Source organism: Dama dama, chromosome 33 (genome assembly GCF_033118175.1).
Source record: "Dama dama isolate Ldn47 chromosome 33, ASM3311817v1, whole genome shotgun sequence".
NCBI classification, from domain to species: Eukaryota; Metazoa; Chordata; class Mammalia; order Artiodactyla; family Cervidae; genus Dama; species Dama dama.
Genome location: NC_083713.1, coordinates 48,484,713 through 48,512,200, shown reverse-complemented (window position 1 = coordinate 48,512,200; position 27,488 = coordinate 48,484,713). Strand labels below are relative to the sequence as shown.

General features: G+C 40.9%; 1 protein-coding gene across 2 annotated transcripts in view; it reads left to right on the top strand.

Annotated features, from left to right (window-relative positions):
* The window catches only part of LYPD6 (LY6/PLAUR domain containing 6), a 127,844-nt gene that overhangs the window by 83,377 nt on the left and 16,979 nt on the right, over positions 1–27,488 (top strand). The window contains exons 2-3 of one of the 2 annotated variants that reach the window (XM_061135305.1): positions 10,007–10,195; positions 21,161–21,259. In XM_061135305.1, the coding sequence (XP_060991288.1) occupies positions 10,078–10,195; positions 21,161–21,259 (217 nt within the window). In that variant the 5' untranslated portion in view covers positions 10,007–10,077. Of the gene's footprint in view, positions 1–10,006; positions 10,196–10,907; positions 10,997–21,160; positions 21,260–27,488 lie in introns of those variants that run through there. The other variant, XM_061135306.1, reaches the window with a different exon arrangement.

Genomic DNA, 27,488 nt, shown 5'->3' with positions numbered 1-27,488 from the left:
CAAAGGAAGAATGCTACCTCAATGATACAGAGTTAGAGAGTCATTTGATACATTCCTCTGCCTTCAAACCCAGAGTGAAGAAATCATTCCTTCCTCACAATGACTGTGTTAATCTGTAAAGTGTTCTTAAAAAGTCAAGTTATAGTTTGGACTCTGAGTTTTAACAGACCCCAATACCCTTTCACAAAACCAAAACTGATGATCTCTGAATCATCGGGAGAGAGACATACTGTGTGTTGCTCAAGGTATTGATTATCAGAAACTTGGAGGATGAATGCATGGATAATTTTGTTTTTAAAAACATACTATTTATTAAATGAGAAACATGGGGTAAGATTTAGTACATGTCTTCCTTGACTTATGATGGTGTTAGGTCCTGAAAAACCTATCATAAGTTAAAATATCCTGAAGTCAAAAATGTGTTTGCTACACCCAACCTGTGGACCATGGTAGCCAAGCCCAGCCTGCCTTAAGCAGAACACTAGCCTATAATTAAGGCAAAATCATCTAACACAAAGCCTATTTTATATGAAGGGCTTCCCTGGTGGCACAGTGGTAAAAAATTTGCTGTCTTTCCTACACTGAAAGAAATCCTGAAAGGGCTCTCCACACCTATCAAACTAGCAGTTACACAGTCTTCTTGAACTTGAGTTATCCATGGCTAAATGGAAACAGTCTTCAAGGCTTTTTTTGACAAAAACTTGATTAGGATTCCTGGAACCCTGGGCAAAACTCTAATCCATGCAAGACAGGAAATAAGATTTAAGATTGGTTAATTCTTCTGAATCTTGGATGAAAATCAAGATTAGGCTGAGTGCTGTTAATGGTTGATGGTGGGCTATATCCTTAATATTCTCCAGCCACTTCACAGCAGCCACAAGGGCAGCTGGTTTAGCTTTTGAGATGAGGAGGAATATCAGTTGAAGAGGAAGAGCAATGTTTTGTAGGCTGCAGTAGAAAGGAGAGGAATGTTGGTTCCTTCCTGCCCCAGGATCTATGGAGCTTGGGTAGATGAGCACCTTCCACCAGAAGTCTTGGAGAAAGTATTTTCTTTTTTTTTTTTTTTTCTCTGTGAGCCAGACTTTAGTCAATCTTAAAGCAATAGAAGGAATATTTCATGAAGAGGTTAGAGATGTGGGGTCATTTGTTTACGTCTGGCTTTCTGATGTGTAAGAGGAGATGAGAGAGGCAGAGAACACTTAATGTGGGTGAGCATGGTAGTGGGCACAGCCAACTGGGAGGGGTGACATGAAGAATTAATAGGCCTCAGGGTCTCAGAAGGAATCCTCACACCCGGTCTCTAAAAGCAAAACAGACTGGCCCCAAACACCATGCAGTGGTCTCTGCCAGTAAAACGTGCTCAAACACTGCAGAACATCCCCATGGATTCACAGTAGGCAGTGTCAGCTTTATAACTGATTATTAGGGAAGTTTTGGAAACACTCTAAATTATCAGGGAAAAGATTAACATACTACTCCAAATACAGAGAAGAGTGCTTCTGTACAGAACCAAGGTAACTCTTCTTTGATCTAAATGTTGGATATGGAACTGGGCTATTTTGAACCCAAGAGCAAATGCGTTTGCAATTAAATCCACTTACTATCATATAGTTTCTTTCTTTTGAAAAAATATTTATTTATTTATGTGGCTGCACCAGGTCTTAGTTATGACATACAGGATCTTTAGTTGTGGCATATGGGATCTAGTTCCCGGAGTAGGGATTGAACCCCGGGCTCCATGCATTGGGAGTGTGGAGTCTTAGCCACTGGACCACCAGGGAAGTCCCTTTAACTATCGTATGGTTTCTGAGAATATTTTGAACTTTCACATTTTGGGAAGGTTTCTAAGATGAAAATTCCTAGAAAAAATAAAATGTAAACATGACATTTTTAAACATAGAGAAACATTTAGTGAAAAACACAAAGGCAAAACTTTCTCCAAATTGCTACTCCCTTCTAAGTAAATAAAAAATTGGCAGACTAGCTGAAATGTACCCAGTGTCCTGTTTCTTCCTGGAGAGTTCTTTGACTTTATCCCCTTATGGCTGTGTGTACTTCAAAACCATCTCGTCAGTTCTCTAGTACCTTCAAATTGATAGAGGAAGCAAACAAGCCTATGGCCAACAAGCAGAAGAGACTTAATACAGCATCTTTTAGAAATGTGAACATACTGCTAGACATATTTGGCCAGCATCATTTATCCTTCAAGAATTGAAGCATTTTTGATGCAATTGACCTCTAAATCAGCTTAGGGCAAAATAGAAAGGCAGCTTTTCCCTATAACTCAAGCCCTTGCCAAGGGGTTCCTGAAAAAGAAATACACATTCCTTTAAAGCATTGATTTTTATGCAAATAGATCCTCAATTTAAATTGGGAATATGTGAACATCTATCACCCTTTAGGTTATGGAAATGAAGCATCAGTATCTATGAAGTCTGAAAGAGATAGTTCTCTATTATTGACATTTAAAAAACCAACTCTAAACTTTTAGTTGATAAGAGCATATTTTAGTTGATAAAGTGCATATTTGTTGCAAAGGAAAATATAACCTAGTGGCTGGACCCTTTTGGAAGACTATTGAATTGGTAAGAGCTCCTGATTTCAAGGGACAGAAAGCCTCTTCAAACGAGCTTGGGCAAAGTGGTATTTATTGGACGGAGACTGAAGCATCCAAGGGAAGAGTTAAAAATTGATCAAAAAGCAAGGGTTGTACATAGCTTGGTTTTTGCTCTATCTCTCCTGTGTCTCTCTTGGCCAGCAAGCTTCATTCTCTTCTTCTTCCTCCTTCTCCTCCCTCCTTCCCCGTGTTCTTCCACATGGGGAAGAACAGGACATACACAGGCTCCTGAGTTTTACTTCTTGGGGGCTCCTCTTTGAGAGAGGGCTGATTAACAATGTCCTGTGGGATGGCTCATGAAAGGACATTGTGCTTGCCAATAGTAATGCATGGCATGTGTCAACAGAGGAGCCATTCCATTCAGAAGGGGAAGGTATAGGGCAAAACTGATTCCATACGTCCACGTGAACTGTCTTCACTGTTTAAACCTTATATTTGATTTGAAAGTTGTAATGGAGTAATATTCCATTTTTACAGAAGCAAATCATGTCAATAGGTAACCTCTCCACCTTCTGGCATTTGCCGAAATGTTCGTGTGAGCTTCCATTCATTTTATTTTGCACTTCTAGGCTAATGAAGTTACTTAGAAGTCTGTGTTATTTGTTGCAGTGGACATCGGTGTAATTCTGCTAGCCCAGCATCCAGTTTTCTTCTTCAGGTAACAACACCTAGATATATCCATGTGATTTCCGTGAAGTTGATGCTACGTGTTCGTCTCAGTGATGTGCTAGTCACCCAGCCCTGGCCAGTTATGGTCAAAGGATGAAGCTCGCTCCTTTTTCAGGCTTTGCCTGGAACAGATGGGGAAGGGCCTCCCTGGGAATGCTTCTGAAACTGGTTACAGTTTGAGAAGACCTGAGTGAGAATAAAGGCAAGAGAGAGGACAAAACAGAAGTCCTCTCAGAGGGGTGGAAATTTCTGATAATGGGTTTAAAGTCCAGCTGTGTCTGAGCTGGACAGTCAAGTGAGATAGTAAAATTCTCCCCCTCAACCCCTTTCCTTCAATTTAGGTTACAGCTTGTTTGATTTGGATTTCTATGCCTTCCAACCAGTGTGAAAAGTAGGATTATCTTCTTGAGCAGAACTGCAGTTCCTAATTAGATCTCCTGCTCCAGTTCCTTATGTTCCAGACATCTATTTCGGCATATAAACCACCCAAAACCTGGTGGCATAAAGCAGTAACCATTATTTCATTTATCTCATGGTTTCTGTGGGTCAGGTGTATGGGAAGGGCTTGGCTGGGCAGTTCTCGCTTGGAGTCTCCACGCAGTGGCAATCGGTCAGTAGCTGGATCTGGGGTGGAGGGGAGAAAAGGGAGCTGGAGCAACTAGGGACCAGCAGGCAGCTCTCTCCTCATGAACACTCAGTTGCTCTGTTTGGACGACTTGAACTTTCTCACATCATCTCACCCAAAGTACCCAGACTGCTTGTGCAGCTTCAGCATGAGTGTTTCAGAGCACTGGCTAGAAGTTGAATCACCTTCTGTGACCCAACTTTGAAAGTCACATGGTGTCATTTCCACCACACTCTGGTCAACTGGCCAGGAAGTTTGGCCCAGAATCAAGGGGAGAAGTAGATCCCACCTTGTAACAGTGACCTGTCAACAGGCTTGCAGACATGTTTTAAAACCACCACATATCATGGGCAGTCCCCAAATTGTGAGACAGGTACTATGGTCAGAATTATATTTAAGTAGACTTAGTTTTGTGACATCATACCTTTAATTTATACTTTTGGGAGCTGGACTAACTTTTTTAGATCACTAAGGCACCAAGCCTAATCTATATATATTGACAATTGAATCAAGAATTGTAATGATCTTTCAGGTTTTAGAATTCCATTTTGTTCTTGTATTAAGGCAGTTCAAATTTTAATATGAGTAGCACTGAAAAATATTTATATTTGGGTTAGTTCTCTCCTTTACAATTGCTTATATATTGACTTAGTATTGAGGCATGTCACTTAGTACTTAGTTAATATATCTGTAACTTCCAGAAGTGCTTCATTGTCATCTATTGATCAGTTTAAGGAATAGGAAGTAATCTTCTCTTATGGATACTGTATGAGATAACGATTAGGATGTAGTTTAGTAAAGTTTGACGTGTGTTCTGACTCTGTTGATTTGACTGTCTGACTAGAGTTAGAAATCCTCCTATATACCATCTAGTACCATGGAGTGAAAATCAGAATGTCACTCTTCAACTTTCTCCCAAGTGGAAGGAGTCTAATAGATCTTGAACTAATTTTTTTTTCTGTTTCAGAATGTAGCAAGTAATCTATTGGAATAAACCCAGCAGTTGAGTAACTCATGCAAAGGTAATTTAGAGCACAAATTAAATCTGTCAGAATGGTATTAGATTTGCAAAAGCTCATAAATAACAAATGAAAGGTCACAGAACTGTGAAAATGAGAGTGTGCTTCTTCATAAGAGAGCTGTAGTCAGGGAGGAATCCTCAGTGCATATTCAAATAGCAGTGCACAAAATGGAAATACAACATCCTTTCTAAATCTCTAGAACATTCCAAAGACACAGTGGACTCTAGGGAAAAGCATTAAAGTTCTAGAAATGACCTTTAATATCACTGAGTATGTCCAGCAGGGTATTTGTGGGGTGAAGGGATTAGAACTCCATCAACTACTGAGAATCTGAATAGAAAAGATACATCCCTCTCATCAGAGCCCATATTTCAGTAGCAGTTAGACTAATTGTGAATGCCTGCTGCTCATCTTTCACTTTTTGTCTCCTAGAAAATACTAATAGAGTGAGTGGTGCTTCATGATTTATTGCAGAAATGTAAGCAGCTGGTGATATTAATAAATAGTCCTGCCCATCCTGTTTTCTCATGGAAAAAAGAAAGAGGTGGCTACTATAAAGTAGATGAGCTCTTTTACTGTGCATTGTATACACACATCTTTTTTGTGTGTTGCACTGTGTTGCGCTTGACTTGTGTAAGGGAACACAATCTCTGTTTATAAAAAGCAATGTGTGGTCTTTATCAAAATTTAAAACTTTTGCTTATCAAAATATGTCATCAAGAAAGTGAAAAGTCAACACAGAGAAAGGGAGAAAACAGTTGCAAATCATATATCTGAGAAGGGTCAGAGTCTAGCATATAGAAAGAACTCTTATAACTCAGCAATAAAAAGATAACTCAATTTAAACTGTGCGAAGTGTTTGAATAAATATTACTCCAAAGAAGATATGCAAATAACCAGTAAGCACATGAAAATATGTTCAACTCAGTAGTCATTTGGGAAATGGAACTCAAAGCCACAGTACACTTTACACTCACTAATGTGGCTGTAATAAAATGTTTTGGTGAAAGTAAATGTTAGTGAAGAAGCAGAGAAATTTTACTGATGGGAATGTAAAATAGTGTAGTCATAGTGGAAAATCGTTTGGCAGTTCCTCAAAAGGTTAAACACAGTTACCATAGATCTAGCAGTTCCACTCTTAAGTATATACCCAAGAAAAATAAAAACATGTTTATACAAAAAATGTACATGAATGTTAATAATAGCATTAGTCACAAATAGACCAGAAGTGGAAAACACCTGAATGTCTATCAAATGATGAGTAGTATAACAATGAAATGTTACTCAGCGATAAAGACGAATCATGTACTGATTCATATTACAACATGGATGAACCTTGGAAACATTATACTAGGTGAAAGAAACCAGATACAAAAGACTATATCTTGTATGATTCCATTTACATGAAATGTTCCCAATAAGCAAATCCATAGTGATAGAAAGTAGCTTAGTAGTTGCCAGGGAGTGGGGAGAGGAGAGAATTGGGAATGACTGCTAATGGGTGCAATATTTCTTTCAGGGGTGATGGAAACATTCTAGACTAGATGATGGTTGCCCAATACTATGAACATACTAAGAGCCCCCACTAAATTGTATTGTTTTTAAATGATGAGTCTTATGTGATATGAATTTCATCTCAATAGAAAAAAATTTAAATAAAATAAAAATAACAAACCCTGAAACAAAAGCTTGTGGCATTTACAAGGATTAATAGCACATGCACTTGGGACAAACCTTGAGTGTTACCTTAGATTCCTGTGGCTGGTGCCTTCTTTCTCTTTCTTGGTCAGAGGTGCATCCACATGGGGTTGACCCTCCACTCTGACTGCTGAAATGTCGAGGAGTGAGTTCTTTGTGGAGTTAAACTTGGTCAGTGGGAGACAAGAGACAGAACGGCACCAGGCAGATAAACTCTCCTTCCTTTCTTCCTCCATGTACCACATGGAGTGCAGCTGCTCCTTGGAATCATCTCTTTGTGGCTTGTTATGAAGTGGTGAGCAGCATCGTAACATAGGATCACATTGCTTTATATTTTCTAGCTTCGTCTTAACCTCTGTCTATTTCTCCCTCCTGTTCTCTCTTTTTCCTTTACCCTCATTGTCTTGGGTTTGTTCCTCCCATTCTTGCTGTTCTATCTTTTCTATATATAATAGTTTATATCTGCTAACCCCAGCATCCCACTCCATCCCTCCCAGGACCCTCTCCCCCTTGGCAAACCCAAGTCTGTTCTCTAAGGACAACTCGTAGTACACTTTTTAATATAATTGTATGTATTTATTTATTTCTCTCTGTGCTGGGTCTTTGTCGATGTGCGGGATCTTCTCTAGTTGCAGGGAGGGGGGGCTGCTCTCTAGTTGCAGTGCTCTGGTTTCTCACTGTGGTGGCTTCTCTTGATGTGCAACAGGGATTCTAGAGAGCATGGGTGTCAATAGTTTCGGCCCGTGGACTCCGCAGTTCCGGCTCCCGGGCTCTAGAGCACAGGCTCATGAGTTGTGGCGTGGGGGCTTAGTTGCTCCATGGCATGTGGGAATCTTCCTGGACCAGGGATCAAACCATGTCTCCTACACTGGCAGGCAGATTCCTTATCACTGAGCCAGCATAGTACAGTTTTAAGGTTGGCAGTATTATCCTCATTTTGCAGATGAGGAAACTGGAGCACAGAGTTGTTAAGTAACTCGCTTAAGGTTGCACAGCAAGAGAGTACTGGAGTAAGCTTTCAAATTCAGGCGTCTCACTCTTCCCCTCTATGTGTTACTCCCGCATGATCAATGCAAGCTGTGAAATGAAGGCTCTTGGCTGGGTAGCCATGCCAAAGAGGTTGAAGTAAGGTTAATTTCAGATGACATTAAGTAATGCTTGATGCTTATGCAAGGACTGTGCAGAGGGAGACAATTTAAATCAATAACTGGAAGGAATACTGTGGTTGAAAGATGCTTTAATGAAAATGAGCCACTTGCAATGTTTGGTATGTGTTGACATCAAGTTTCAGATTAAAAAGAACTTAAGATTGGCAACTAGTTGATATTTAATGTTAAATTATTCAAAATAAAATCAGAAAGCTTTCCTCACCATCCCAGATTGTGAGCCCGGATTGTGAGGAGCCCAGATTGTGAGGAGACTGGTGTCAGTGCGATTCCTTCTGGGGGTCCAGGGGGCGCTGTGCGAATCTGTCCCTCAGATGCTGTCTCACCGGACCTAGAGCATGGACACGGAAGTACTCTTACCTCCGTTTAAGATGAGATAAACGTGTCTGTCACTCATGGAGGGAAAGAAATCCTTGATACTTGTTTTCTCATCACACTATTTAACCAAGTGCCTAGCACAGTGCCTGGCAGTCGCATTATGAAGTGAATGAGCCTCTCCTTCCCTTTCTGAATGCAAACCTGTTTGGGGGAACCAAATTATAAATGGAAGAGGGTGTAGTGAGTGTGAAATTGGCAAGGCTGGCATCATCAGGCTGTTACATGGTGATAAGGGTTCTACTCCCTTTTCTAGCAATTCATCTATTTAAAACAAAATAACACACCAATCCATTTGGAGTTAATTTGAGTGTATCATGCACTGTTGGGTGTCAGTTCATCTTTTTCACAGTTTTTAATAAAGTTATCATACTATTATATAATATTTTCCTATTCTGTGATTTTGAAAAATAGTTCTATGTCTGAGTTCCCTAGAGTGTTCTATTTTTCTGAATTCATTTTTATGCTTTCTCTCATTCTGTTCTGATTAATATTTCTCTGTACTGTGTTCTAATATCTGATAAATCCATATTGATTTTTTTATTGATTTTGATTTGTAATATATTTACTCTTGTTTTCTGTTTGTTTTGGCAGAAAACTTTAGGATTATTTTGTTATGCTGTTTTTAAAATGTCATTGAATATTTGTATCAGAATTTGTAAACAAAATGTCCAAATTATTTTTTTAGCCAGTTTAAAATAAAGTGAATATCTAACTTGACCCATTGCATGGGTGCTCAAATGATGGTATTCTAAGTAAGTAAGTAAAGATTTTACTGCCATCAATTTAATTGAAAAGAATAGAGTCCAAATAAAGGATAGAATGATGATAGCTTAGTGTTACAGTAACACATTGATCTCATTTTTTCAGGTTTTGTTATATACCATGAATCAGTCTTTGGAAGAACACAATATCACCTAGTTTTAAATGTGGTCTCAATGGCCAGACTGGGCATGCGCTCAGTCTCTTCAGTCGTGTCTGACTCTTTGTGACCCTGTGGACTGTAACCCACCAGGCTCTTCTGTTCGTGGGATTTTCCCAGCATAAATACTGGAGTGGGTTGCCATGCCTTCCTTCAGGGGATCTTTCCGACCCAGGGATCGAATCTAGGTATCGTATGTCTCCTGCCTTTGCAGGCAGGTTCTTTACCAGACTGCCTGGGTTTAAATCAATTCCTCTATATATTTGCTGGACTTGTTACCTCACAGTGGGATGGTAACAGTGCCTATTTCATAGGGTTATGAGGAGAACCAGCTGATACATACTAAGGACTTCAACAGTAAGCAGCCAATAATGTTCATTATGTGAAGGAGATTTTGAGCTATAAAGACACATTTTGGTTCACTGGGGAGGCCAATTTACCTCCGTATCTTTTTTCTCCTCTAATCTGAAAGTCTAGCCTGTACAGGTTTGCATGGGCAGCATGACCCAGTACGGCCGTACTCTCATCCCTGGCGTTCGCTGTTATCAAAGAAATGCTTCTGAGCTTCTGCACCTGACTTATTTATTGTCAATTCTGGCAGCCATCCCCTGGCCTCCTGGCAAAAATAGCTGGATTTCATTAAAATTCAATCTCCCTTGATACCATCTCTGCTGGATATTAGAAGGGACTGCCAGCAGTGGAGCTTTAGCAACCTAATTAAGAATGGATTTGGGTTGAAATTTTCTAAGTGCTCTAAAATTACAGTCTATAAAGTTTCTCTCCCTGTCTACCAACATCCTTGTGCCCTGGGCTCCCTGTTTCTCCCCAGCTCATCCTGCCAGCAGAAGCTGGGCCGAGTCTCTGTGACTTTCCCCATTTAGACACTGAGATGACTCTGGCTTCGTATTTCAGGTGCAAATCCTCTTTCATCATCTGGAGTCCCCGCTCCCAGGTCCCCTGGATGAGTGAAGCCTCGGTCTGCCATGGAAGCTGGCCCCGCCCTGGCCTGGCTGCTGCTCCTCAGTCTGCTGGCTGACTGTCTGAAAGCCGCCCAGTCCCGGGACTTCACCGTGAAAGACATTATCTACCTCCACCCTTCAAGTAAGACTCCCTTCTCTTTGCTGCAGAAATGTCACCTGATTTCAAATAAGATTTGAAAGCTGAAAACTGGCCAGGAGTAGGCAGCCTTCCATGTGGGGGAAACCTGGTGACTAAATTGTTGGGAGTGGACGTGCTGGGCTTCCCAGGTGGCGCTCGTGGTAAAGAACCCACCGGCTAATGCAAGAGATGCAGGAGATGCAAGAGATGCAGGTTTTGATCCTTGGGTCAGGAAGATCCCCTGGAGGAGGAAATGGCAACCCACTCCAGAATTCTTGCCGGGAAAATCCCATAAACAGAGGAGCATGGTGGGCTACAGTCCATGGAGTTGCAAAAGAGTCAGACATGAGTTAGCTATTGAGTATGCACACATGTGCATGCTACCAAAATATGCTGTGCGTGTTTACCTCCCCCTTTTACAGGGTGTTTGTTTTTAAGTCAAATGTTAGTCTTGTTTGCTCTGTTCCCTGCCCCATGGCTCTGATTCTGAACCCTCTTCTCTCTGACTGTGCCAGGTCTCAGTCAGTTATCAAAGTAAATGACCGAGTCCCAGAGGAAGGTGTTGGTAAAAGATCAGGCCTTTATAAGCAAGATAATAGCTGGCCTTCCTGTCTGTGCATCTAATTCTCAGTTTCAGCATAATTGCCTCTCACCACTTCCTATTGCCTATCACTTTCAGTTTCCTGTGTTTAAGAGTTATCTTCAGAGTGCAGAATAATGTGTGTCCCAGGTCCCTCCCCGGAATGTCTGACTGCATGTATCTGGGGCGGTCCCCATGGATTTTTGCTTTCAGCAAGAATTCAGGTAATTCTGCTGCTGCCTATATTCTAAGAATCACACCTTGGGAAACACGGCAGCTTAGCTTCCTCTATTGGTCACCATCTCTGTGTTTATCTCATCTTTTATATTTGCTTGACCCTCTGTTGGATTGCCAGTGTGGTGGTGAGTGTGTGTTAGTTGCTCAGTCTTGTCTGACTCTTTGTGACCCTATGGACGGTAGCCAGCCAGGCTCCTCTGTCCATGGAATTCTCCAGGCAAGAATACTGGTGGTGGTAAGAGGCAGGTATTTAGTCTGTGGGCTGACCTTTTAGCATTTGCCTCAAGGTGTATCACTCTTTTCAAATGTTCTGTTTGACAAGCTTTTTTGAGCATGTACTGTGTGTCAGGAGTCATGATGTGATAGGCACGAGAGATGTAAAAGCAAACCAACCATAGTCCTTGCTTTTGAGGAACTTGCAGTCTGCAAGGTAGAGGCAGTCACTTGGACTCCTTTGATGCCACATAGTTAAAATATTTAATGTCTTCATGTTCTGGTTAAATGAGAGATGGTTCAAGGAATGCACAGGGGCTTGGACTCCACCTGACCTTGGGTGAGCACCTCTGTCAGCTACTTCATAGCCTTCTGACTTGAAATAAATTCTCTAACTTTGTGAAGAGTAAGTAAAAGAACACACACAAAGCATTTAGCACTGTGAGCCATGTGTGTGTGCGCTAAGTCGCTTCAGTCATGTCCGACTCTGTGCAGCCCTATGGACGGTAGCCCACCAGGCTCCTGCGTTCATGGGATTCTCCAGCCAAGAATACTGGAGTGGGTTGCTATTTCTCCTCCAGTGGACCTTCCTGACCCAGGGATTGAACCCATGTCTCTTGCGTCTCCTGCATTAGCAGGCAGGTTCTTTACCACTAGTGCCACTGGGAAGCCTGTGAGTCATAGTAAATGCTTAGTAAATGTTAGGAGAATCTTTTAAAGTTTGATCTCTACATTTCTAGCATGGTTAGAATGATGTATACCCTTTAGTATTGTATTGTGGACTAGAAAGAATATTTGTAAAGTACGAGGTACATACATAACATGAAATCAGATGCTTATTATTTATGCTATTGTAATTGACTCAGATAGTAAACTGAGAATGCTAAATATACAGCACTAATTTTTTTAACTCCAAATATATTTTTGATTGGCAGCTAGTAGTTTCTTTAGATTTATTGTTCTCACCAGTATAGTCTGGTGTCTACTGGTTAATTGTGTGGAAAGCTTATCTGGCTGCTTGTTTTTGCAAGGCAGTTTATTTTAGTAACATTCATGAAAAGAGAGTGCTTTGCTAGTTTTTCTGTTTTCTAGGGTTGCATTGTGTTATTTTCTCCAAGGGCCTCCCTAGTGGCTCAGATGGTAAAGAATTTGCCTGCAGTGCAAGAGACCCTGGTTCAATCCCTGGCTTAGGAAGATTTCCTGGAGAAGGGAATGACCACCCATTCCAGTATTCTTGCCTGGAGAATTCCATGGACGGAGGAGCTTGACGGGCTACAGTCCATGGGGTCAGAGTCATGCTTTTTTAAATTGGAGTTGGTGAAAAAAAAAGCCTAGGTTCCGGCCTCTTGTGTTTGATTTCCAGGACTTAAAGCTTCTGTGGGATTCTTCGTTTGCTTCAATGACAGATTCAGAAGTCACTGGGCCTCATAACAGACCCATGCCTGGCCTTCTCTGAGGCTGTGATTGTATACACAGAGTGGGAAGGAAAATTAAGAGGGGTTGATTTAAGTGATCAAGAACCAGACAAACACACATGCTGCTTCTGCATCAGTGGTATGGTGTGCCAGTGCTGGTGTTGGGTGGACATCTGTTTATTTGTTTATTTTTGGCTGTGTTGGGTATTGTTGCTCTGTGCAGGTTTTCTCTAGTTGTGACAAAGAGGGGCTACTCTTCGTTGTAACTTGGGCTTCTTTTTGCAGTGGCTTCTCTTATAGCAAAGCATGGGCTCTAGGAACACAGGCTCAGTTGTTGTGGCCCTTGGGCTCAGTCGCTCCACAGCATGTGGGATCTTCCCAGACCAAGGATCAAACCCGTGTCCCCTGCACTGGAAGGCAGATTCTTAACCACTTGGCTACCAAGGAAGCCACAAATGGGACCATATTTGGAAAGTCCGTTTCAGAATGGGATCTTTGAAGGATGATCTTTGAATAACACAGGAGGGGCAACCATCTGTGCTGTTTAGAAATTGATGGAAAATTTCCACTCAGATGACCTATGTTACTTGATGCTTTTGAACTGTGGTGTTGGACAAGACTCTTGAGAGTCCCTTGGGCTGCAAGGAGAACCAACCAGTTCATCCTAAAGGAAATCAGTCCTGAATATTCATTGGAAGGACTGCTGCTGAAGCTGAAACTCCAATACTTTGGCTACCTGATGCAAAGAACTGACTGATTTGAAAAGACCCTGATGCAGGGAAAGATTGAAGGTGAGAGGAGAAGGGGACGACAGAAGATGAGATAGTTGGAAGGCATCACCAACTTCAATGGACATGAGTTTGAGTAGACTCCGGGAGTTGATGATGGACAGGGAGGCCTGGCGTGCTGCAGTCTGTGGGGTTGCAAAGAGTCGGACATGACTGAGCGACTGAACTGAACGGAACTGATCTATGCTAATTGAATAGAGCCATGGCCTGATTAAAAAGAGCTCACTATATAGAAGGAAATGCAAAAAAGGCAAAATGGTTGTCTGAGGAGGCCTTACAAATAGCTGAGAAAAAAAAGTGAAGCTAAGGGCAAAGGAGAAAAGGAAAGATATACCCATTTGAATGCAGAGTTCCAAAGAATAGCAAGGAGAGATAAGAAAGGCTTCCTCAGTGATCATTGCAAAGAAATAGAACAAAATTATAGAATGGGAAAGATTAGAGATCTCTTCAAGAAAATTAGAGATACCAAGGGAACATTTCATGCAAAGATGGGCACAATAAAGGACAGAAATGGCATGGACCTAACAGAAGCAGAAGCTATTAAGAAGAGGTGGCAAGAATACACAGAAGAACTATGAAAAAAAGATCTTCATGACCCAGATAACCACAATGGTGTGATCACTCACCTAGAGCCAGACATCCTGGAATGCGAAGTCAAGTGGGCCTCAGGAAGCATCACTATGAACAAAGCTAGTGGAGGTGATGGAATTCCAGTTGAGCTATTTCAAATCCTAAAGATGATGTTGTGAAAGTGCTGCACTCAATATGCCAGCATATGTGGAAAACTCAGCAATGGCCACAGGACAGGAAAAGGTCAGTTTTCATTCCAGCCCCAAAGAAGGGGCAGTGCCAAAGAATGTTCAAACTACCGCACAGTTGCACTCATCTCACATGCTAGCAAAGTAATACTTAAAATTCTCCAAGCCAGGTTTCAACAGTATGTGAACTGTGAACTTTCAAATGTTCAAGCTGGCTTTCTAAAAGGCAGAGGAACCAGAGATCAAATTGCCAACAACCACTGGATCATCGAAAAAGCAAGAGTTCCAGAAAAACATCTACTTTTGCTTCATTGACTACACCAAAGTCTTTGACTGTGTGGATCACAACAAACTGTGGAAAATTCTTCAAGAGATGGGAATACCAGGCCACTTGACCTGCCTCCTGAGAAATCTGTATGCAGGTCAAGAAGCAACAGTTAGAACTGGACGTGGAACAATGGACTGATTCCAAATCGGAAAAGGGGTATGTCAAGGCTGCATGTTGTCATTCTGCTTATTTAACTTATATGCAGAGTTTCTTGCAAAACGCCAGGCTGGATGAAGCACAACCTGGAATCGAGATTGCCGGGAGAAATATCAGTAACCTCAGATATGCAGATGACACTGCCCTTATGGAAGAAAGTGAGGAAGAACTAAAGAGCCTCTTGATGAAAGTGAAAGAGGAGAGTTAAAAAGCTGGCTTAAAACTCAACTTTCAGAAACCTAAGATTGTGGCATCTGGTCCCATCACTTCATGGGAAATAGATGGGGAAACAATGAAAACAGTGAGAGACTTTATTTTGGGGGGTTCCAAAATCACTGCGGATGGTGACTGCAACCATGAAATTAAAAGATGCTTTCTCCGTGGAAGAAAAGTTATGACCAACCTAGACAGTGTATTAAAAAGCAGAGACATTACTTTACCAACAAAGGTATATCTAGTCAAAGCTATGGGTTTTCAAGTAGTCGTGAATGGATGTGAGAGTTGGAATATAAGGAAAGCTGAGCACGGAAGAACTGATGCTTTTGAACTGTGTTGTTGGAGAAGACTCTTGAGAGTCCCTTGGACTACAGGGAGATCCAACCTGTCAATCCTAAAGGAAATCAGTCCTGACTATCCATTGGAAGGACTGATGCTAAAGCTGAAACTCCAATTCTTTGGCCACCTGATAAAAAGAACTGACTCATTGGGAAAGACCCTGATGCTTGGAAAGATTGAAGGCGGGAAGAGAAGGGGATGACAGAGAATGAGATAGTTGGATGGCATCACCGACACGATGGACATGAGTTTGAGTGGGCTCCAGGAGTTGGTGATGGACAGGGAAGTCTGGCATGCTAAAGTCCATGGGACACGATTGAGCGACTGAACTGACTGATAAAGAAGTGACGGAGTTTTCTGATGTGATTTTGGAATATGGAGAAGGGCAGAGGCAGTTGTTCGTCAGCTACATTGTATGTTGATTCACCCACAGGTCTGGGCTGAGTTCTCTTTCGGAGTCTCCATAACTGGTCACGAGGAATGTAAGTTCGTGCTGGATTCAAGTTCCTGTCCACGTTTCCCAGTTGGCCAGAACTTGGTTTATTCTGTACACTTTAAAGCAGAGTTAACTTCACATTTCTCTGCACTATTTCAGAAGTTTTCGGTGTGTGTTTGCTTGTTTTTACGTTCGGAATTTTTAAATGGTCATGGTCGTCTGCCCTTGAGCAGCACCTAGTAGACTGAGTTTAGATAAAGCTATCTCTCCACAAATAAGCAGGTTTCTGTAGAACATAGGTAATAAAAAATAGATGAGGGAAGTGTGGGATTATTTTGATTTTGAATTATTAATATAATCGCCTCACTTTGTAGATGGAGGCACAGATAGCTTTCTTGGGGTCAGTGAGTGAGCCCGATTCCATTAATATTAGATACTGCTCAGAACCTGCCCAAGGAGAAATGCAGTGATGCTCGAGATGTGAGAAGACACACGTTTTCTACACCAGACAAACACGAACTCATTTCTCCGAGACCCCAAACAACCCTCAGAGATAACAAGGTGTGGGACTGGAACCTGGGTTGGCAAAGTTCAGCCTCCCATGACTAATCTGCTTTGCTCTCTGGTTCCCTAATCTTTGAAGTTTCTAAGCCTTTAAAAGAAATAAACTTAATGGCTTTCAAACTTAAGGCACTGTCCTCAATAACATTCTTTTTCATCATTTATATGTTTTTTCTTTTTCATGTGAAAAATGATGGATTTCTTCCTAGCCCCTAATTAAAGTACCACAAGCCTAATAAAAACCTTGAAAGCAGGTGTTCATTTTAAGAGACATGGAGCTACTTATTTGGTTGTTAGACCTCATGCATGATAGCAGAATTTAACATCCTACGTGACTTCAGCCTGTTCTTGGCCTCTTTTCTGTCCTTGTAATAGAAACCTTTCCAGAGAAATCCAGCTTTCCTCTGGTTGCATATTCTGTGGCTTTTCTTAATTGTGTGGACCAAAGAGATCTATCTCTGCAGGTGGCTTGTTCACGCCCAGATAGTGAGCCAGTGAAAATTTTCCATAGTTCTACTTTACAAGAGGGCTTCCCTAGTGGCTCAGACATTAAGAACCTGACTACAATGCCAGAGACTGGGGTTCAATCCCTGGGTTGGGAAGATCTCCTGGAGAAGGGAATAGCTACCCACTCCAGTGTTCTTGCCTAGGAAATTGTAGGGAGTGTGAAGACTGTCTAGAAAGGTCCCAGGAAATGCATTTCTATCAGGAATATATTCATTATTATATTATACTGACAACATGTTGTTGCCTAATGGACAGAGAAGGTCAGTTTATTCGATTTCTAGAAATTTTGTGTTTGTGTCCAGTTTCCAAAAACAATGGAAATTAATTTAGCAAGAATGAAAAATAAAAGTTTGGATACATTATGCATCAGTATATGTTTTAAAACAAGACTCTCTTCTCACCATGGTTTTGGTAACTTAAGGCCTTTTTCCAGGTGAAATTTCCAAGAGATGGAAACAGAGACGAAATCTTTCCTGATGCCTTACAAATGAATTATGGTCGGTTGAACTATGGCTGACCAGGAGAGTTAATGGACAGATTATATTACAGGGAGTAACTGGGCTCTTTGGCTTTTCTTTTTTTCTTTACAATCACCTTCTCTTGAGGGACCAAGGACTTATGTCCTGAAATACAGAGTCCTAAGCTTATTAACTCTGTGATCAAGAGCCAAATTAGATTCATTCGCAGCTGGGGCCACAACAATTTGAAACTCTACTTGCTTTGTAATGCTTTGAAGTAACAAAGAAGAAAATAGCACATCTCTTAGGAACCTCTTTCCGTCCTTTAAAAAAAAAAAAAGAAAACAAAACTTTTTTATCAGATGCAGTATCAGTTAGCAAGTTAGTGGAGATATAATTGTTCATCTGTAGACCTTGCTTTTTAGCTAAATATTTCCAGGATGGGGAATTTAACCATTACATAGTATTGTGTTGTAATTATTGACTGAAAGCTGAGTCTGTTTTCAGAGATTTGTCACCGAAAAGGATTTGATTATTCACTGATCACTACTACCTGCCAAGATAGAAATACAAGTTCCTAAAAGTAAATGTTAGCCTGTCATTGTTGAGAATGCACACAGATATGAAGTTGTGGATTCAAAAATAAAGCTCACCAAAAATGAGATCATTTGGTTAATTGTCAATGGTCCATGCTGATAAACACATTCAGAGATAAATGATTTTAAACAGAGCGTCTGTTGCTATCCTAGTATTTTAGCTTATATTCCTGTTTAAAGTTTTATATACTTTGAGTTAATTTCAGAGTCTAGGCCTACTTGTATAAGAAATGGCAGTGTTTAATATTGTCACTAGTCTTGCAAAAGATAATTTTGAAGACTCTATTAATCCAAATTTGGGATCACTACAACTTACTAGTGCTAGGTTCTCAATAAGTTTATTTTTGGAATGGCTGGATCATCAATCTTCGTTCAAAGTTCTCAATTTATCTCTTTGATGGGAAACTTTCCAAGAATAACTAATCCAGCATTCCAGCTAAAGATCTTACTGGCTGCTGTGACAGACAGATAAAATTGGATACTCTAGTGAATTAATCATGCAAGCTGAAGTATTATGGTTAACTTGCAGTCATAAACCTTGGTGAATATGATCATTTTTTGAGAAATGCTCTTCTTTGACAAATCATTTGCATCTTTTTTTCAAAACTCCTGCTTTAATAATTCTACTTCAAATCTTACAAAGTTCTTTCTGTTACACTTTTTTATATATTGAATACCTTGAAGTAGGTAGCAAAACTATTTTTAATGTATCCAATCAGGATAATTTCCTAAAATACTTTGTATGGTTTTTAATGATGGTATATATAAAAATAATCTAATTAAAATGTCCATAAGAATATTGAATGCCTTTTGGAATATGAGAATCTATTTATTCTAAATTCTTTAGGTGTGTACTTACCTAAACCAGAATCTTTTAACTTGAATGTAACCCACCTATCTAGGCAGTAGGATGTAAAGATAGAAAAATTTTCTATGTGTAGTTTTACAAAACACTTGACTTCTGCTTTATTATAATTACATGATAGCAACAGCATGTTTAAGCAGAATGGAATTTTCTCTCTGGGAATGCAGTGGTTGGATGGCTATGACTAGGCTGCCTTCCATTCCTCGTATTTTAAGACAACCCATGCTCTCGGAATCATTCTGCTTATGAACTTGAGTCACCAGTCACCAGTCACTAAGAAGAACATAGAACTCTCAAATGGGCCTGTTAAATGTTTCAGTTATCTGTCTTTTTTAGACAGTTTATGACTTTCGATCGTGTTAGCTTATTGGATATTGTCAGAGTCAGCTCTGTGAAATATTGCAAGCAAGTACGAGGATGGGCAGCTCTTCTAGGCAAGGTGAAAATCAAAGTTATATCTGGCCCATAATTCTGGCCTTAAGCTGCTGCCTCCTCCTTCATTTATTTTTGATAATATACTTAATTGGTTCCATGTGGGCAAAGCAATTTGCCCTGAGATGATTATTTCCGCCAGTGGGACATGCAGGCTCAGCCATCTGTGAGGAAGAACAGTTGGCTGCTGCAGATGAAGTGTTTGCGTGTTTGCAGCTTTCAAAGAGGCCAGGTAGTTTTACAAATTAGAACACACACACACACACACACACACAGACAAGTTCTGTCTATGAAAGGCAAAACTCTAAGCAACAAAGCAAGCAAATGATTAGAACTAAGCAGCATCAGGGAAAATGAAAATATATCAGGGTAAAGGACAGAGACAGGCTGGCCTGACATTCCTTGTGGATCCTCTTCCTTAAGTGCCAAGGAGACCTGGTGTGTGGTGCACTCCAAGAGCCTGACTCTCATGGGTGCATCCCACCTGAACACAAGTGCAAGGTAAAGAATACAAGTACTAGAGGACAGCCCCTTCAGAAGGCAGAAAGAGGCAGCTCAGCGCTGCGGAATGGAGGGGATGGCTAGGAAGAGCTTCCTGGAATCATGAATCCCTGAGGCTGGAGCTAGGATCCACTGCGCATTCACCCCCCACCATGCCCTGAGCACGCTGCCCCTGACATTGGCTATGGGCTCCCAGGCCATTAGGAGGGTCACCTCTGCACAGGCAGTATGTATTTTAGCAACAAAGACTCTTCTCTTAGCTGACACTGACTATCCCCCTGGATGCTTAATTATGTCATGTGCAGTCCGATAAAAATTTTAGATTGAGCTAAAGAAATGCTGTTGATAAGAAATGATCAAACATCAATAAAGTTTTAATGATTGAGCCTAGTATTTATATTTGCCATGTTAATATGTCTACTTAAGTTGACATATAAAAGTCAATGATAGGAAATCTAGAGTGCCCTTTGCTAATCGATAATTTTACTGAGATTATTATAGCTACATCAGTACTTATAAGAAATTATATGTAGAGATTTCATGTGTACTTTAGCCCATTTACCCCAATGGTAACATTTTAAAAAGCTGTAGAATAATAGCACAACCAGGTTATTGATGCTAATACAGTAATCCACCGGTTTTATTCAGACTTCCCCCATTTTACTCATGTTCATTTGTGTATTTTTGCATGAGTGTTTTTGTGTATTTAGTTCTACATAATTTTATCACATGTAGGTTTGTGGATCCACCACCAAGTCTAGACACTAAACAATTTCGGTAGCACAAAGATTCCTTCTGTTGGCCTCATTCACACCATGTCTCTCCCACCCCTCTCATCCCCAGCCTCCTAGGCACCACTAATCTTTTCTCCACTTCTAAACTTTTCTCATGTAAAAAATGTTACATAAATGGAATGTTACATAAATGGAATCATACAGTATATAACTTTTGGGGATTGACTTCTTTTACTCAGGATAATTTCCTAGAAATTCACCCAGGTTGTTGACTATATTAACATTCATTATTATTGCTGACTAGTGTTCCATGGTATGGATGTACTGCAGTTTGTTGAACCTTTACCCTGAGATGGACATCTGGGTTGTTTCCAGTTTGACAATGTTACAAATACAGTTGCTGTGAACATTTGTGTACAGATTTTTGCGTGAATGTATGTTTTCATTTCTCAGAGATAGATGCCCAGGAGTGCAGTTGCTGAGTCATATGATGCATGTTTAGTTTTTTGAGAAACTGTCAGGCTATTTTGATAATCCTTTAAAAAAAATAATTAAAAAAATTCCTATGTGCATTTCTATATAACACCTAAAACTACAGGCTCCACACTGCTATATTGCTGTTTTTTATGTTTTGTCCAGCATTTTACAAATTCTCAAATATAGGGCTAGTTGCCAGTTAACACTTTCAGACTCTGAAAATAATCTGCGATCTAATAATCCTTTATTGTTATTTTTAATAAAAGAAAATAAGAAATACAAATAAAAATTTTAAAAAAATCTCACTTCACCATGTAGGCTTTTATGCTCAATCTAAAAAATTAATCTTCTCTCTTGATTTTTTTTTGTAGCCACACCATATCCTGGTGGATTTAAGTGCTTCACCTGTGAAAAGGCAGCAGACAATTATGAGTGCAACCGATGGGCTCCAGACATCTACTGCCCTCGAGGTAAACTCTCAGTAGACACATTGGACTGTCCAGAGCTGTCCACAAGTGGAATGTCTTGTTGACTGTGATGCATGTATGACAGAGGCATGCTTGCAGTCTCAACTTCTCTTGTCTAAGGCTATTAGTAGATCTTTTATGCCACATCAGTAACTTATCACCAGACACTGTCAGAGCTATAAACTGATCTGTAGGCTTAGCCCCTTTCTTATGAAGCATCATTGGAGCTCCAAAAGAGGTAAGTGATACTTCTTACCCCCAGGCCTGACAAACGCTGGACAAGAAGAGAACAACTAGCCTATAATCCACTCTTTGAAGCATTAGTCATTGCATAGGAACTTCCTTTAAGTAAAAATATGAATTGCTGTTCATATAAAGATCCCATTTATTACATATCTTGCCAGAGGCTTCTATCCTGAGACTGCATGAAAGCTAGAATTCTAAGTGTCATCATTGCACAAATAAAAACCCTGAGCTTTTTAAACTATTAAGTTCTCTTTGAAGGATGAGATGGATGCCCTATGGAGCATGAAATTTTGACTCAAAGGCCTGTTTCAAAATGAAGTAGATGCTTCATATTCAGGTCTCTTTTATCCTATTGAATCAAATAAGATGGTTATATTTTTACATGGAGTCACTGTTAACTGGCTCTTTTAGGTTTGAAGGAAAGTCAGTTCATTTGATGGGGAGATGATATGGATGGGGTATTTTATTGACAAATGTTTGAGCATATAGTAAGATGGACTTCACTGCTGATCTAATGCACTTGTTAAAATGACTGAATATACTAACACCAAACCTGCTATTTTTTCAATGTAATGCAAGAGCTCTTATACTCACCCCAGTGGAAAGCACGCTGTTTCCCTTGGAGGATGGGCATCAGGAAAGCATGGAGTGAAGAGCATTGCAGTGAAGGGCAGGTGTTATCTCCCTAAGCCAGTGCTATTTATGTGATGCAGGAGTCTCTACCCAGACTGCCCAGCAGAAATACCTGTGGATCTTTTCAAAATCATCTGGACCTGTGTCCTGCCTGGACCAGTGGGTCTCAAACTTCATCATGACCATCATTCCCTGGAGCGCTTATTAAAATACAGATTTTGGCCCCCACCTCCCCCTCCCCCTCCTTCCTAGTTTCTGATTCAGTAGGTCTGAGATGGGGCCTGAGAGTCTGCGTTTCTAAAGCAATCCACAGTGTTATAAAAGCTGTTGTTCTAGAGGTCAGGCATTCAGAACCACAGCTCTAGACCAACTGAGCCAACATCTCTGAGGTTAGGGCCATGCATCCGTGTGTTTAAATATCCCAGGTGATTCTAATGAACAGTCAGGCACAAGAACTACTGGGAGCTCCTCTCCCCACTCATAGAGAGCAAAATGTAGTATTGTCATTTCTAGATTCTTGTTTACTTTGATGTTAGCTGGATTTCAAAAGACCACAGGGAAGAAGAAAATGTGAAAATACTGAAGATCAGCTTAATCACAACCTAGGGATCTAGTCAGCCAAGTAATCAAAGAGAAGTTCTGTCTGCACTGCCTTCTGCAGTCAGGTATTCATTCCAGAATCAGCAGTATTTTCTAATATTATACTACAGAGTGAATTTGGGTGGGTTGCTGATGGACCTGGTTAAAGCATGGCTTCTCAAACTTGGCGGCGTATTAAAATCACCAGGGAAAACACTGATGCCTAGACCCATTCCCAGAGATTCATATTTAGATGGTGTGGGTGCAGCCAGGCACATGAATTTTTGAAAGCTTTCCCAGTAGTTTGAATAGGCAGCAAAATTGGAGACTCGCTGTATACAGTGACTCTGGACAAAAACAGGATGATTTGCTTGTATAGCCAATAAACTTTGGGCTGGTTCCTGCTGGGACAAAGCTGGCAAATGAACTTTTGAAACCATTGGCGCTGGTCAGAGATACTGTATAGGATACTGTATAGTTCTTCTCTCAGGATCACCCTGGCAGAGACGATGCAGAGGAAAAGGAGGGCTTGTGAATACGTGCTCTCTTGGGCTAAGGGTTGTATTTCACAGAGGCCCTGTCTGAGTCAGGAGGTGTACAAGTTTATTCCTGACACAAAGGGAAGACAGGGAGGGCTAGTACTCCTCTTGAATTCCTCTCCAGACACAAGAAAGTTCCATCTTCATGCTTTCTCTCAAGGTCAAAATCTATCCTTCTAAAGTACAGATTCCTGGATATAGCGCAAGTCTTGACACAATTTCTCCTTCTCCCTTTTTTATCCTGAAATTTATAGGATTAAATGGAAAGTGATGCCCTGAGGTTCATGACACAGAACCACTTATGCCAAACCCTTTGGGGGATTATATGGTGAAAGATAGGAATCAGGTTTCTTCTTTCAAGGAGCCGGCAGTTGAGCCAAAGAGATACAATCTGAACATATCAAATGTCAAAAATAGCAGGACAAAGGCTAATGCCAAAGGCAGCATGGCATTAAATGCTGTGAGGGTTGAAGGGGAAGAATTGCAGTTGGGGGGCTGAGGTGACCACTGACAGTGCTGTGGGCTGGGGAGATGGCAAGAGCCCGACAGGTGAGCAAGGAGGGGAGGAAGAGTGAAGGGGGCGTGTCTTCCAGGAAGTCACTCAGAGCAGAGGCATGGGGTGCACACATGTGGGCTCGGTGGACCCTGAAAGACCTGAGCTGGGTATAGCAGAATGTGCTGGGGAATGGTAGGAGCAGAACAGAGGAGCCATGCTGTTTTCTGGGGTCTTGAACATCAGGTAAGGAGTGAGGACTGGAGCTGTAACCTGAGAAAAGATGATTCCTTCTTGCGCAGCCATGATTTCCATGAGCCATCGACCTTTCTTCTGGGTTTTCTCCAGATGTTTCTAGGAATGAAAATAATGCCATCATTACTAGTGCATGATAAGTCACTTCACTCGTGTCTGACTCTTTGCCACCCTATAGACTGTAGCCCGCCAGGCTCCTCTGTCCATGGGATTCTCCAGGCAAGAATACTGGAGTGGGTTGCCATGCCCTCCTCCAGGGGATTTTCCTGACCCAGGGATCGAACCCGAGTCTCTTACATCTCCTGCATTGGCAGGTGGGTCCTTTAACCACTAGAGCCACCAAAATGTAAAATGTGTCTACGGCAAACTACTCATTAAATCTACATTTTCCACCCATTTATTAGTGTGATTAAAATAGCTATAGGACTACCAACAGGCATGCTAAGGACAGCTCAGTAGTTTCTTCTGAGACATTCCTTGTTTTCTGTTAGCTTATTTTGTGATCTATTTAACTAGGTTTCAATGAACACCTGATATGAACATAATTGGTTGAAAGTGAAAAAAATCCAGTTTGTGTAAATATTAAATTTTATCCCTATGGAATAAACTTGCATCCCAGATTGCTTAGGAGATTGATTGGATTTCAAGTTCTTCTCATTCTGACTTTTGAAATGTGTGTTATAAAAGTGCTTTCTCCTCCATTGCATTGTTAACTGCCTTTGGCACTTATAGATTCATGGGACCATGTTCCTTCCCAAGACATGAGAATTTAGGACAGCCTCCATCATGGACTGCCATTGTTCACCCCTCAGCTTGCTTTAGTCTCTGAGCACTTCCTTTGCAATAACCTTTATTTCATCAACTGCTCATTATGTAAATCTGTGTAACTTTCTTATCTCTATGAACCAGAATGGGAAAGGATCTGGAAATCATATTATATGAGGGACCAAATGAAGAAACTGGTGAAGGTGAACAGGAGTTGAGCATTCTGTGCTCAGATGCACCTGTGTTTGCCTGTGACTTTGCTCTGTGCTGAGAGATTAAAATCTCCTTGAGACAGGGACTGTCTTAAGTGTTTATTAAGAGTTTGTAGAATTAAATATCAAGTCAAAAACATTGCAGTTTTTTAAAAGGCTTATTCTGTGGAAGATACCTAAGCCGCTCAGGATTTTATGTTCCTTCTTAATTATAAAGTACAGGTGCCTCCCTTGAGGGCAAAATCTTCCTTGGAAATTTCTGCTGATATAAAGTCTGGCCAGAATTTTGAGATAGAGGGACATATCCTTTTCATTCCATCTTCTCTGCTGCTTGCTGTCTTTCTGGGAAAGTAAAGAAAAATCTGAGCATTTCCCTTGGCAGCTCTTTCTGTATCTGTTATCTGGTATAAACAGGGAATACAAATGTGATCCCCAGCTCAACTGAAGACAAGCCCCACAGTTACAGATTTTCAGGAAAGACTTCATTATGGTCAACTTTTTTCAGGTCGAGCCCAGGCTAGACGACAGTCTTTTTGTTTACTTTACTTAAGGGTGGATTGTTGTTTTTTTTTTTTTCTCTCTCTCTCTTTCAGGCAGTCTTATTCATAGGACATAGCCCTTCAGGGTTCCTGCCCTTATACAGGAGTCTGTACCTCTACACCCCATGAGGACCCAAGGCCTTGCATCTTCTTATCTTTTATCTATTAGCCCTCCCGTCTCCCACCAGGGTAGAGAATTCAGTGCTTTCTTCAGTGTCGGCCCCTGGAGTTTCCCTAGCTTCCTGGAGAGTTCATTTGTACATTTACAAAAGGTATTGGTAATCTGTTATCCAACACTTCTGGCTGCTATGTAATGAGGTAGTGTTCAGGTGATCTATCTTGTCATATTGCTAAATGAAAGTCTTAGATTTCATCCTTTTAAATTTTTTTTTAAAAACCTTTTTTTATTGGAGTATAATTACTATGTAATGTTGTGTTAGTGTCTTCTATACGATGAAGTATATTGGCTATATGTGTACAGATAGGTTCCCTCTTGAGCCTCCCTCCCATTTCCCCATCCCACCCCTCTAGGTCATTGCAGAGCATCAAGCTGAGCTCCCTGTGCTATGAAACAGCTTCCCACTAGCTATCTATTTTACACATGATGGTGTATTTATGTCAGACCTAATCTCACAATTCATCTCACCCTCCGCTTGCCCCTTTGTGTCCACACATCTGTTCTCCATGTCTGTATTTCGATTCTTGTTTTAAAAGCAAACTTTTAAAAATTAAAGTTTACCATACATTCTGGAAAGTGCATAGATCATAAGTGCACAGTTTGTTGAATTTTCACAGCATGGACATGCAATGTATCTGCTGTTCTTGTTAAGTCACAGAAGTCATAGTGGCCCAGAAGGCCACCTAGGTCCCCCAGTCATTACTGTCCACCTCCCACAGGTAATACGGTTGTGATTGTTGTGCAGTTTTATATAAATGGAACCATACAGAATGTCCTCCTTTCTTTCCCACCTTCTATATGTGAAATTCATCTGTGTTTTTGTGAGCAGCAGTCATTCTTTCTCACAGAAGCACAGGAGATCATTATATGAATATACTAAAATCCATCCATTCCACTGTTGATAGGCATCTGGATTGCTTCCGTGCACAGCATTTTGGCATGTGTCTTTTGGTGCACCTGTATATGCGTTTCCACCAGGTCTATCCCAGGAGAAGGTGTTGCTGGGCATGTGGTACCCATGCTTTGGCTTTACTGGATTTTACCCTATAGTTTCCAGAGTCACTGGACCAATTTCAGGCTCTCCAGCAATGTGTGAGAGTGCCAATTGCTGCACAACCTTGCCAACATTTAGTATGGACAGAGACAATAGAAGCTAGAAGTGGATGGAATGACATTTCCTAAAGCACTGGAAGTACATAACTGCCAACCTATAATTCTATACCAAGACTGTCAGTCACCTCCTCTGCACTCCCTTGTCTCCTGGCTGCCCTGCTTCTTCTGCATTCCTGTTTGTGCCTCCCAATTAAGACGAAGGCTCTGCTTAGCTTCTCCATCTCCCAGCAGGGCTTTCTGACTGGCTTCTCAGCCTCTTCACCTGTGTATTAGCAAGTGCCTCGAGGGCAGAATCGGTATAGAGTGTCAGGTTAAGCTTAATGCATTGTTGATTTGGCTGGTGTCTTACTCATCAAATCCTCTCTGCCTTGGTAGCTCACCTATGCTTTCACAAGATTTCGGTTGTTGTTTTAATATTATCCAACTATTTTAGTTTTATGCTACCATTTCTAGGTTCATCTCAGGTGGCATTGGAATTCTCAAAATCACTCTTCAGTTAGAATTCTCCAGCAAGTTTTTAACCAAAAGTTCTGCTATCAGCCTAAGCAAGTTTTTTCTTTTTTTTTTTTTTTCTTTGTACCCTTAGAGCATCTGAGGTCAAACTGAAAATCAGATTGATTATATTCTTTGCAGCCAAAGATGGAGAAGCTCTATATAGTCAGCAAAAACAAGGCTGGGAG